The sequence below is a fragment of the Cryptomeria japonica genome, chromosome 3 (genome assembly GCF_030272615.1).
Source record: "Cryptomeria japonica chromosome 3, Sugi_1.0, whole genome shotgun sequence".
Classification (NCBI taxonomy): domain Eukaryota; kingdom Viridiplantae; phylum Streptophyta; class Pinopsida; order Cupressales; family Cupressaceae; genus Cryptomeria; species Cryptomeria japonica.
The window spans coordinates 709301158-709315040 of NC_081407.1; the positions used below are offsets into that span (position 1 = coordinate 709301158).

At 34.8% G+C, this 13883-nt stretch overlaps 1 protein-coding gene across 1 annotated transcript; it reads right to left on the reverse strand.

Annotated features, from left to right (window-relative positions):
• Nucleotides 1–2945: 2945 nt before the first annotated feature.
• On the reverse strand, nt 2946–4045 carry LOC131069195 (transcription factor bHLH162). The gene is made up of 3 exons (XM_058004553.1): nt 3772–4045; nt 3321–3689; nt 2946–3243 (listed from the first exon to the last, which is right to left on the reverse strand). Exons 1-3 carry the CDS (start codon nt 3895–3897, stop codon nt 3148–3150), a joined length of 591 nt encoding a protein of 196 aa, XP_057860536.1. The 5' UTR covers nt 3898–4045; the 3' UTR covers nt 2946–3147.
• Nucleotides 4046–13883: the final 9838 nt, after the last annotated feature.

Consider the following 13883-nt stretch of genomic DNA (forward strand, 5'->3'; position numbering starts at 1 on the left):
GTGAGTGAGGACAATCAATGCCCGATATAGCCCACACAGTGTCAGAATCAACACTAGACAAAATAACTCCTACTATGTGATTTCTAATGATATCCCAAGCTAGTTTTCCCTCTAAAGTTGCTGGTTCAGGTATGAGATCATACAAATAAGGCAAAATATTAAGCCACCTACAGTGTGTAAGTATGCCCTTTGCCCATGACTCATAATTACCCCGTTCTAGAAATACAACTACAGGGTGAGTAGAAAAACCCATGATAACTCTTCAAATTAACAAATCTGAGACAAAATGACTTTAATACTGATAAAGCAGATCAAATAAAGCCATCCCACGCAAACAAATCATTTCCAAGTCTGAAACGTCCAAGTAAATTGACAGATGTGTGAAAACACAAAGTACTGAATAAAATGTACCTGGTGCAAATTCTGGAAAAATACATGATAGATCTGGAAAGAGCACAGAAACCCCTTTCCAACGCCTATTCGTTTGCGAAAAATGGAGTCCGTATGCAAAAGATATGGCTCCTGGAGTGCAAAAAACTTGTTCTGACTTTGACTAGCAAAAAACACTGTAAAATGGCAAAATCAGAAAAAAAGATCTCCATCTTTTAGATCGGGCTCGGATACCATGTAGAAGTTGAGAAAGCCAACTTCACAAACCCCGAAGATCACCTGCATGCAAATAACCTGTCACAGAAAGAAGAGATGGAGACAAACAAGCAAGGGTGCTCTGAAAGCTAAAAAATGTATTCATCCAAGAGAGAGATAAATTACAATGATGAATCCTTATAAAAGGATATTGTGCAACCCTAAAAGAAACCCTAATAGGTAGACATTTAATAATTAATATAATTATTAAATGTCACAAATGCAAACTAAAGTGAAATCTTAAGAGAGGAATAAAGGTAATTTAATCAACATGATTAAATTAAAACCTTTACTCTAACACTATCATTCAAAATAAGTAAGCCATAATAAATTGCCGCCACCTCCACAACACTTGAATTTTGCATTCCCAAATTGGTCACATATGTAAGGATTAGATTACCTCTATGGTCACGAATGACCTCACCCCCACCTACCCAAACTAGATTTCATTTAGAAGAACCATCAAAATTCAAGATCAACAAATTGTGTTTCCTTAGATTTCTCCAAAGAAATGATTTGAATATTCTTATAGTATTCATCAATGTACATGAAGTGGAAGTACATTTTGTCTAGGTACAAATTATGTATACTAAAACTATATACATTTTCTCTAAGTATAATTTACATGTATTAAAACTATGTTCCAACAATGATCATCCTTGCATGATAAATACAAGAAATCATTTCAAGATACATAGAGAGAACTGATGTAATGTTTGGAAACAAAGGGGCGGCTTTTTAGATTAATGAAAAAAAAAAGACTTCTTGTAGAAATTTGTGGCTACTACTTATGATGCTATAACTAGTTTAATGAAACATTTACAAATTGTAAACTGAGCTTGTTCCTAGATTTGTTGCTTGTTAAGTCTTTAGATTGGCTATGGAACTCATCTGTCTAGAGGTTTGGTGGTAGTATTCCTCATATTGACATTATCAAAAGATGGGTCACTCATGTTTGGGAGCTAAGAGGACAAGTTAAGTTAATTGCAATGATGGAGCCTTGTTTTCTCTTTTCTTTGTCTAATATTGAGGATTGTTTAAGGATTCTTACTGAGAGACCTTGGTTCCTTGGCTTAAATAGCCTCTATTTTTCTAAGTGGTTGCTTGAATTCAACCATTTGAATGACTTCAAGTTCCTTGTTTTGATCTTGTTATTAGGTTTTCCTCCTGAGTTATGGAGTGAAAAGATCATCATGTCCATTGCCAACTCTTTTCACAAGCTTTATTCTTCTGACTCTATCACTATGTTCATGAAGCATATGCTTTATGCGATATTTTGTATGCTAGTTTCTCATCTTACCCTTTCTTCTATGTTTGGTAAATTCGTTCAAGAAATTGAATTTGAAAGCTTTTCAATTGTCTGTAATTTTTGTGGTCGGGTAGGTCATACACATATTTCTTGTAAGACCAATAAGAATACCCAATTGATTGAAAGTAAAAAGGAACATGTGCATTCTTCTATGCAGCCTTCTTCTCCTACCTAGAGAGATTGATCAGATGGTGAAATCTGGATAGAAGGGGGAAATCTCCTTTAGACACCCACTCTCCTCTTGAAGTTGCGAAGATGCAAGATGTTTGGGAAAGATCGATCAGCAAAGCGGGGATAATATGGAGATCTCTCATATGTTAAATTCTATTGTTGTTTCTTTGGATTCCCATTGTCTCAAAAGGAATTTGGAGGAGAAGGATCCTGATACTACAATTAACCAAAAATCCCTTAATCACTTCTTTAAACCTGCATAGTTTTGGTTGTGTCTCTCTTGCAGCGATTGGGTTTTTTCATTGTAGTTTCTGTTGGTTGTGTCCTTTGTTATTTTATTACCGTTTCATTGTTGTTTTCTGGGCTGTTCCAGTTCTGTCCTACTGTGTTTAATGTGCTTCTTTCTTGATGTAAAAGGTTATGCATCCTTTTAATACCCTGCTTATCTTATTAAAAACATTAGAAAAATGAATTATGTCTTTCTTTAACACAATTTTTCAAATGAATCAATAATAAAAATCTTTTAAAAATTAAGATTTGTGTATCCCTTCCTAAACAAGTATTCTCCACACCATGAGAAGTTATTGATACTCTCCAGACCAACAAATTGTTTTTCTTAGAATCTTCAAATAAATTATGTGAATCTTCTTACAGGGTTCATCGATGTATATGAAGAGGGTGTACATTTTGTCTAGATACAAGTTATGTATGCTAAAACTACATACCTTTTCTCTGAAGTACAGTCTACATATGCTAAAACTATGTTCCAACAATGATCATCCGTGCATGCTAAATACAACAGACCATTTTAAGATGTATAGAGAGAACTAAAGTGCAGTTCAGAAACAGATTGACAGATTCTTAGACTAAAGAAACAAAAGACACTTGTAGACTAAGACTAAAGACTGGAAGTTTTTTAGACTATAGAAACAAAAGACACTTGTAGAAATCCGCGGCTACTCCTTATAAAAGGCTGGAACCAGTTTAAAGAAACATTTAGAAATTGCATAGATCAAACTGAGCTAGTTGAATTCTGAAATGGGGATCTGTGGTTTCCCCACCAACTGCCACAGTCTCTCATATATAACGTTGTAGTCGAAACGGTGAACATCTGAGATCTGCATTGGCAGACATCAGAATTAGGAAACGAACAGAAATTTAAGCACTCCAGCTTCAGATAAACACACAGAATTACCTTGCATTGAAGTGTATAAAAGACATAATTGTTTCCTGTAGACTGCAATGCCGTCTCAACTTCAAGGCCGCCTCCTTCTAACACCTCTAACAAACTCCATAACGCAGCCGTCTGTTTGAAAGTATTTACAGTGACGTGAATTTCCAAACCCACATTTCTAAGCTTCACCATGGGAAAAGCGTTGGATTCATCAATGGGTACATTAATCTCACCATTTTCCTTAAAACATGAAATCCTTTCAGGATGTCTCTCAATTTGGGATAAGACTCTTAGCCTCTCTCTTTTCTTCTCCAGGTCTTCTACATTCTTCTGCAAATCATTAATGTAGAATGCCGCTGCCAATAGCTGGTCTGGTAATGAACGCTTTTCCTGAAAAAAAGGGTCAAATTTGTTAGTAAGATTTTAGAAGGGCAGATCAACAAGAGATTCCAGGAAGAGAAAAAAACTGTACTTTGAGATGTTGTTCAGGGATCAACGATGTGAGAAGCGAGCATAAACTTTTCATGTCACGGCGCCTCTTTCTCTCAATCAGTTTGTGATCCTCTTTCTTCTCATGAAGGGCCTTGAAGGACGCCATTAAAACTATATTCCAATAACTAAGCCCAAAATTAGATAAGCGTTGAAGCTTATTTCAACGGACACGGGCTTTTATGCAAAACAGATAAGATTTGGTCGATAAATCCTCATTCAAAGGAGCCCAACTCACTCACAATCGGAAATCCTGTTTTTTTCCACAGGTCAAACTCGAAGTTAGAATCTTCGATAGAATTCCACAACCTTTATTTAATGCGCTTCGAATTTTTAGAGATCAACATAAATTGGGCTCCACCAGCGTGTCGCCTTTGATTGTAGAACCAACGGCCAAATTTAACCCCACTCTGTCAAGGAATGATGATTCATACAACTCTACAAACAATTATTAGACGCATTTAAGATATGTCTCCAAGATATTGGACGCTAGCATAAATTCGCTTGTGTCCTCTCCTTTGTCTTTTTGCAATAATTCAACAATTGAAGGCCAGTTTTCCATGTAATGTTGAAAGCTGGCCGGTCAGTTTGCATGTTTAGGTTTTGAATATGCTGTTATCTGCTCTGCATTGCGTAACCAGTCTACCGCAGCAATCAATAGTAGAGTGACGTTGTTGCATACGTCCATGTTTGGAGCTTGTCCTTTTCAAAGCCGGTGTTGTTTCTAGGGTTTCAAATATAACGTTTTTCAAGGAGAGAAAATTTCGGGCATATATGACCTATCACCAAACAATAATCTAGGTAGAATCTTTTCTCTTTACTCCATGATGTACAAATTAAGTTGCTTTTGCCTTTTGTCTACTAAAGTTTCCGAGTGAAGATGCCTTGTGTAAGGCATGTCCACCTCGAAGAGGTTAAAATATTATTCTTTTGGAGAAAAAAGAAAGATTGAAAGAAATGTCCAAAAGAGTGAGAAGGGGGAATATCCTTTACCCCGTATAACTATTTTTGTTTTTAAAAATATACCATTCCTCGTCTTTCAAGTTGTGGAAGAAGCTTCCTAACCAATTAAATTTAAGTTTTTTTTTCCTTCAATTAAAAATAAATAAAAATAAACTTTTATGTGTAGTCTATTTCAGCATGATATAGGGGAAGAGCATCAGTAGTTGAGCACCCTAACTTCGCGCTTCTCAAAATCTTACGTGGAAATTTCAAATCACTCTCAATTTTTTACAGTAGCTTACTTGGCAAGTCCCCTGCTTATAACTAAGCTTTCAGCACCACATCATCAAGTATGGTGCCACATCAGGATGCTTTTTGCCAAGGTGTCCAAAACAGCCCAAAAAAAAGTGAGACCAATAGGCGTGCAAAAGAGGCCCCAATAGTTGTGCAGCTGATATGGCATCCCCTGATTGGTTACTTTTTACAATATTAGTACATTTCCTAACAACTATTGGTACATTTCCTAACAAAATTTGATATTTTATGTTTCAAACAATAGGTTTTATTTGTTCAAGTTTTGGAACAAAAGGTATCAACAAACCTCACAACAATTGGTACATGCTCAACTACTGATGCTCTTCCCCTACTCTTCAACTATTCCAAAATATTTCATTATTTCATTATAGGTATATTTCAATTCTATTGTATTTAGGGAAAGGATATGCGTAGACATAGTCTTAAATGGTACATTGGATTTCAACTCTTTTTTTGTTGTCTCTATATGCAACTTGATTGCTTATAGCTATTGTTCTAACTATTGGGTAGTAATGATGCATGCTATGAGATCCATTATGTGCGGAACGGTAGAACATTACACATTTCAAAGTGTCACCCAATACCTAGTTTAAGATGCCAATAACCGTGCACTTTCAAATTGCTAATACTTATGTACAAATGTAATAATAGTCGTGCACTACAAGTGCTAGTAAAGGTGAACAAATGGGCCAATTATGGCCCAAAAATGCTAACTACTAGGCCTAAAGTGGGTGGCTATTGGTACATGTGAAATTTTTTAATAAGATTTTAGCTATCATTTTTTGGGTTTTTCAAAGTTAGTAATTGGGTGGTTGGGTGCAGAAAGAGTGAACTATTATTAGAACTATAATGGCTACTAGTGCTCTTCCCTTAGGTGTAATTTATACTGGAAGATTATAAATTTATATTTGATATTTTTGTGAGTGTGAAATTTGTATATTCATATTATTTTTCATTTGATTTTCTATTAAAAAATTATAAACTGTATTTTGATATATGGATACATTGATGAATAATAATATTTTTTTATAAAGTTTGGATCTACAGCTTCTAGTTTTATTTTTTTATGTTTATCCTTTTTCATAATTTTATGGTTGACGCATTTATATACACTTAAATCTCATCATTTTTGTACTTTCTCACATCCTTATACAATTCCCTAATTCGTGTCTCAATTATATTTATATATAGATATATTGATGAATAATAATAATTTTGTACAAAGTTTGGATCTACACTATCTACTTTTATTTTTCTATGTTTATCTTTTTTCACAAATTTATGGTTGACACTTTCCTGTACACTTAAATCTCACTATTTCCATACTTTATCACATCCCAATACAATTCCCTTGTTCATGTCTCAATTGCATTCATATATTCTCCTATTCTTAATTTAATGATAAAATTCAAATTTGAATATTTATGTAGCTAAATTTTTGTGATTTATTGCTACATCCTTATATTTAAAGACATTCAATGCAATCATTTTGACACATAAGAGGATGTTCAAATCACTGGTTATATCTAAGTTTTCAAATGAATATGATTTTGGCATTTGCATGAAGATGGCATTGATGAACTATTATGTTGTCATTGATGTCAATTGTAACCAGTAATGAACTTGTAATGCAATCGGTAGTTGAGATAGTGAAGGAAACCGATATTAATTTAGAAGCAATGAGATCAATCAGTAACCCTACCTGTTGATATGCCAAACCCTAACCGATGGAGCTTGGTGAATTGGTTTTGTTGATCTATGATCAAATGATGATCAAAGATGATTATGCCATGTATGCATGTTGCACGTGATGAGTTTCAAAGTGGTTTTTGCCCGTAGAGATAAGTGTTTTATTTTGGGAATGAGCGAGTGCATTGCATGAAGAGAAAACCGTGTGATGAGTTACAGGATTCGATGAAGTGGTGATCAAGGAGTGGTCGAGGTTGTCTTGTACAATGATTGCTATGTAATCCAACGGTCATGTTTGAACCGATTTGTTTGTAATCTCTATGAGATCTTAGGTTTGTGATGTATTACCGACCTATTTTTTTTCTTATAAGGTCGATGAGTTGTTTTGTTGTAGTGTTGGAAATTTTGGTTTAAGTGTCAATGTGATTGATTTCCAAACCAGAAGGAGTATCTACAGTATGTTTTAAGGTAGATAGGAGCATGAAAAGGATCTGATCAAGTAGACTAGTTCTATTTACCAGATCAACAAAACCCCGTTGTTCTACAACACTTACAACAGTTAAATCCCTTAGCTGGGTAATCTTTAACAGGCTTAGTATTTTCTAAATCCTCTAACCAGGCAATCCATTGGCTTGGATTTCAAATCATCTATCGAGGTTACTCCTAATAGAGTATTTCTTTTAACAGGGCATTATAGTCAATCCATTAAGCGTATGGTCCCTAACAGGATCTGTTCCTAATAGGACATTTTTGTAAAGCTTCTAACAAGGTTTGGCTCCTAATAGGGTGAACTTCAGAAGAGTTTAGAATACTTGTGGGTATTCATCCCCACCGTGATTTTTCTCATTTGGGTTTCCATGTGAAAAATCATTGTGTCAAGTGGTGAATGTTTTTTGTGGTTATGTTTTGATATGGTTAATTTGTTTAACTGGTAAAGCCACTTAGATGTGTTAAGATGACCGGCAGTAATCTGAAATGTGCTTTTACTAATGTTAGTAATGTGGTTTGATGTATTGGTTAAATGGTTTGATAGTTTCAGATCTGTTATACTATTATTTTGGTATGCTAGTCAACCGATTAACTTGACAGTGCAGTTGCATTTTGTAGTTCATTATTTGAACTAGTTAGTTCAGAGATTGATTTATGAGTTGGGTTTTGAGTTTGGTGAAATTTCGTTGGTTATTCTATTTACTGATTCACACCCCCCCCCCCTTCTCAATAGTTGTCCAAAACCTTATTGATTCATCATATCATCAATTGGTATCAAAGCATTTCAGGTCCTCTAGTGTCTAAGCCTAACAGCTTGAGGTAAAGATCTAGAAGAACATGATGAAGAAAGAAGGTTAGAAGTTTAAAAGAAAGAGCAACAAGAGAATAATAAAATCTTAGGAAGTCAATATTGGGAACATGTTGTTATCAAATATACCTTACCTAGGGGGATTCTGTTTGATGATCAAAAGAAAGAGCAACAAGAGAATAATAAAGCATTGGAGGCCATTATTAGTTCCTTTTCCGATTCAAAGTATGTTGATTTCCATGGTTTGGAGACTTCTTATGATGTGTGGAAGAAACTTGAGGATATTTGTAGAAGTGATGAGCATGTGAAGATTGCTAAAGAGGAGAGTCTGAGAGGTAAATTTGATGACATGCAATGGCTGAAGGTGAAAATATTCAACAATATGGTCAGAGGATCAAGGAGATAGTCATTGAGATCAAAAGTGTTGGTCGTAAAGTGGAGGATACCATAGTGGTTAGTAAGGTGTTGAGAACCCTTCTACCGGTCTATGCTATCTGAGTTGCAGCCATTCAGTAACTCAAGTCTATTGATAAAACAAAGGTAACTAGTGACTCCATCATTGATAAACTTACTGCATTTGAATTGAATAGTTTTTATGGAAGTGTTCAGAAATTGGATTCTGCATTTAGAGATTCAATTTCTAATCCTCCTATAAGAATAAGTAGAGATTTTATTCACAGTCATGAGTCAAGATCTAGCAGAGAAGTTGATGATGAAGACAGACTGATTGAACTTGAGTATTGTTGGCCAAGCGGTTACCCAGAGGTACCGGTAAGTATAGAGGAAAATTACCTTTGAAGTGTTTTGCATGCAACAAGATTGGATATATTGTAGCTAACTATCCAAATGGAGACAATGAGCACAAACAGGAGAAGTATAAGAAGTAAAAAGGAAAAGGTAAAAGATATTGCCTCATTGCAATTGATGGAGGAGTCACATATGAGGAATCTGAGGGAGATGCAAATGAAGACATTGTCTTTGTTGCAATTAAAGAGGAGACATCTGATCAGAAGGCATTAGTTTCTCGCATGGATAGTTCTGATGATTGGATTATAGACAGTGGTTGTTCACACCACATGACCAGTGACCGAAGTAAGTTTCTTACTTTCAAGGAATTTGATGGATGTGTTGTGAGATTTGGAAATGACTCACCCTACATGGTAAAAGGAAAGGGAACCATTTCTCTTAATGGAAAAAGCAATGCAGATGATGTCTACTAGGTTGAAGGATTGAAACACAACCTTTTGAGTGTAGCTCAACTCAATGCTAGAGGTTATCCACTCAAATTCAAGAATGGAATGTGTAAAATCTATGGAAGAAAAGGTCAACTAATTGCAACCAACAAGCAGACAAAAGGTACTTGTTTCATTTAAATCCTAAAGGAAACAATTGTTTAATTGCTAAAGTAGAAGATAGTTGGCTTTGGCATTAGAGATTTTGTCATGTAAACTTTGATAACATTGTCAAAGTCAATAAGTCCAAGTCTGTAATAGGTTTGCCTCAGTTGGACAAACTAGTGAATGCTCTGTGTAAGGAATGCCAGTTAGGAAAGACAACATCCTCAACTTTTAAGAGAAAATATTTCTCAGCAGAACATTTCCTAGATTTGGTTCATACAGACCTCTATGGACCAATAAGGACTAGAAGTATTCAAGGTGATAGATATTTTATGATCTTCACTAATGATTGCTCAAGAATAATGTGGGTCACATTCTTGAAGGACAAAATAGAAGCCTTTAGTAAGTTTAAGGATTTCAAGGCCTTAGCTCAAAAGGAAAGTGGAAAGAAGATAAAGTGCTTAAGAACTGATCAAGGTGGTGAATTTACTTAGTGCAGGAGCACCCCATTGTAGAAGAACAATCAGGATGTCCAAGGTCACTATGTGATTATATTTGGGTCATTTATGACTTGTAAAGAACATATGCATGCATTTGAGTTCATTTTTATCCAGTGGAGTCATAATATAAGGCTACTTGAGCCATTTGTGTAAAAGTTGCATAGTTGTCCATTTAGGACCTAGTGGGGTCAAAGAGTTAAAATGATGTAAACATGCCATGAAAGGGCATAAATGTTTGCAAAAGGTAATTTAAGGGTTATTTGATATTTTTATAAGGTTTTTGTCAAGTTTTCGGGTCACTATGTGAAAATGTCACAAAAAATTGTCAAAAAGATGAAAAGTGGCAAAAATGCAATAATGCAAAATTGCATTAAAAGTTGTAAATGGGAAGTTGAAAGGTCCAAGAGTATATAAAAAGGCATTGTATGATCATTCCAAATGAAAAAAGGGAAGAAAGGAAAACATTTTGATACATTTTGGTGCATTCTACTATTGTTATTTTTATTGGCTTTCCAGTTTTTAATGTTGGTTCCAGCCCTTGTATGACCATGTATCACCTCGAAAACTATGCATATATATAATGGATAGTTAGATATGTGAATTAAATTTGTTTTCCTTTTGTTTTGGAGTGATTATTTTTAGAAATGAAGAAGTTATGAAATTTTTGGTGAAAGTTGTTGATTGCAGATTTGAGGTTTCCTGAGAACAGTCATGTTGCAACGTATGGTATGGACTCATATGGAATAATTATGACCTCTAAATAGATTTATTGGAAATATATGTGAATCCTATTTCTTTTCCATTTAGTTTGAGTTGTGTTTGTTTATATTTGTGGAAGTTATGAAGATTTTGGTGAAAACTGGTTTTAAACCATCTTCAATGGAGTTGTAGGCAATGGTTTGTCTTTATATAATGATTAAACCATTGGAAAATTTAATGGATTACATATTATGAAAGTAAATCAATAAATAGTTCATGTGAAATTGGTTTGGGATCATTTTGGCTTGATTTTTGAAATATATTTGATGCCCTAGGCGGACTGGGCATGCACATGATTTGTTTGGAGACAACAAAAATGGCTCTCAATGCTGCGGCCATAACTTTTTATTGAACCATTCGATGTGGATAATTTTTGGATATATTGTTTGTAATCCAGTTATTCAGGGTCTAACTAAAGGGATTGAGGTGTTTATATCTGGTTAGAAATGTATAGACCTCTGTGTATAGGTCTATCCAAAGGGATAGCAAGTTGGCAAGTTTGATACCTAGAGTAAGTTTATGTTTTCTTGATTGATTGATTGTTGAAGAATGATGAAATATGCCTCTAATGAATTGTTCTCATGATGAAAATATGGATGGATCAACATGTTCCTAGAGTTTTGTTTGGTTTTCCAAGATTCTCTACATCAAATTGGTATCAGAGCTCAACAAAAGGTCTGGGTTGAGTAAGTGGTTGGTATTTTGGTTTGCTAATGGTTGTGGTTGCAGATGTATATCCACTAGCTACAAGTAGGCAGACTTGAAGGTCTGTCATGGGGCCATAGGAGATGGTCAAAGGGGCCTGAGAAGGAGGTCCACTAGGTTGCCAAAAGACCTGGGGAGAGAGGCAAGGAAAGGACTCCTGGGTGAGGCAAAGTAGTTGGTGAGTTTGGTGCAGCATTGAGGGTGGACTTATGTTTGGAGCAACATCTTGAGGAGCAGCCAGTATGAACTCCATTGATGGGAGTTTTGATTGAAGTAGAAGATTAAAAAAAGCAAAAAGGCATTAAGAGAATCCAAAGAGACAAAGAAACAAAGAGGCAATGTTGAAATAAAAAAAAATTATGAAAATTTTTGGGTCTAATTTTTCTTGCAGGTCCTATTCCTCATTTCCAAGAGACTTGGAAACTTTTGAAGGCTGGTAGTATGGTGCAGGAGCACCCCATTGTAGAAGCACAATCAGGATGTCCAACGTCACTATTTGATTATATTTGGGTCATTTATGACTTGTAAAGAAAATATGCATGCATTTGAGTTCATTTTTATCCAATGGAGTCATAATGTAAGGCTACTTGAGCCATTTGTGTAGAAGTTGCATAGTTGTCCATTTAGGACCTAGTGGGGTCAAAGAGTCAAAATGATGTAAACATTCCATGAAAGGGCATAAATTCTTGTAAAAGGTCATTTAAAGGGTTATTTGATATTTTTATAATTTTTTTGTCAAGTTTTGGGGTCATTTTGTGAAAATGTCACAAAAATTGTCAAAGAGATGAAAAGTGGCAAAAATGCAATAATGCAAAATTGCATTAAAAGTTGTATTTGGGAAGTTGAAAGGTTTTGGAGGTAGTTATAAGGTCCAAATTGACCAAGAGTCTATAAAAAGGCATTTTATGGTCATTACAAATGAAAAAAGGGAAGAAAGGGAAGAAAGGAGAACATTTTGATACATTTTGGTGCATTCTACTACTATTATTTTGATTGGCTTTCCAGTTTTTATGTTGGTTCCAGGCCTTGTACAACCATGTATGGCTTGGAAAACTTTTTATATATATAATGGATAGTTAGATATGTGAATTAAATTTCTTTTCCTTTTGGTTTGGAGTGATTATTTTTAGAAATGAATAAGTTATGAAATGTTTGGTGAAAGTTGTTGATTGCAGATTTGAGGTTTCCTGAGAATAGTCATGTTGCAGCGTATGGTATGGACTCATATGGAATAACTATGACCTATAACTAGATTTATTGGAAATATATGTGAATCCTCTTTCTTTTCCTTTTGGTCTAAGTCATTTTTGTTTATATTTGTGGAAGTTATGAATATTTTGGTGAAAACTGGTTTTAAACCATCTTCAATGGAGTTGTAGGCAATGGTTTGTCTCTATATAATGATTAAACCATTGGAAAATTTAATGGATTACATATTATGAAAGTAAATCCATAAAGGGTTCATATGAAATTGGTTTGGGATCATTTTGGCTTGTTTTTGAAATATATTTGATGCCCTAGGCGGACTAGGCATGCACATGATTTGTTTGGGGACAACATAAATGGGTCTCAATAAAGCGGCCATAACTTTTAATCGAACTGTTGGATGTGGATAATGTTTCGATATGTTATTTTCAATCTAGTTATTCAGAGTCTGACTGAATGGATTGAGGTGTTTAAATCTGGTTAGAAAGTTATATACCTCTATGTATAGGTCTATCCAAAGGGACAACAAGTTGGCAAGTTTGATACCTAGATTAAGTTTATGTTTTCTTGATTGATTGATTGTTGAAGAATGATGAAATATGCCTATAATGAATTGTTTTCATGATGAAAATATGGATGGATCAACATGATCCTAGAGTTGTGTTTGGTTTTCCAAGATGCTCTACATCATTACTTTAGAGGAATTTACTAGATATTGTGAAGACTATGGAATTAAGAGGCATCTTTCTACACCCAAGACACCACAGTAGAATGGTATTTTAGAGAGGAAAAATAGGTCAGTTGTTGAAGTTGCTAGAATGATCCTAATACAAGGAGGTGTAGCTAAAACTTTCTGGAGAGAAGCTGTCGACACAACTATCTACACTATGAACCGGATATTGCTTAAAAGAGATAAGGATAAAAATCCTTATGAATACTGGTAGGGTAGATCACCTAATGTCAGTTACTTTAAGGTTTTTGGTAGTAAATGTTTTATCAAGAGAGGTGACTATGTTGGTAAGTTTGAAGCTAAGAGTGGTGAAGGCATATTTCTTGGTTACTCCACCAAGAGAAAATCCTACAAATGTTACAACAACCAGATACAAAAAATCATTGAAAGTGTTGATGTCGAAGTGGATGAGTGTGTTGAAGATATAGGAGAAACCAATGAGGAGATGAAGGAAGATGAACCTTACATTTTGATTTTGGAGTCGGAACCAGTGAAGCTAGAAGTTGGTGAAATGAATGTTGTTGAACCATTTCAATCGGAATAGGTAGAATTTGTAGAAGATGAAGATAGTGAGGAAGAAGAACCTGAAGATAATGATCATGTTATTCCAAGGTA

What these genes read in the sequence shown, in the direction of transcription:
- LOC131069195 (XM_058004553.1), bottom strand. Translation starts at nt 3,897, where the DNA reads ATGGCGTCCTTCAAGGCCCTTCATGAGAAGAAAGAGGATCACAAACTG. An exon ending in TCCCTGAACAACATCTCAAA is followed by an intron (nt 3,690 to 3,771) that starts GTACAGTTTTTT and finishes CCTTTTTTTCAG; the next exon opens with GAAAAGCGTTCATTACCAGA. An exon ending in TTTATACACTTCAATGCAAG is followed by an intron (nt 3,244 to 3,320) that starts GTAATTCTGTGT and finishes CTGCCAATGCAG; the next exon opens with ATCTCAGATGTTCACCGTTT.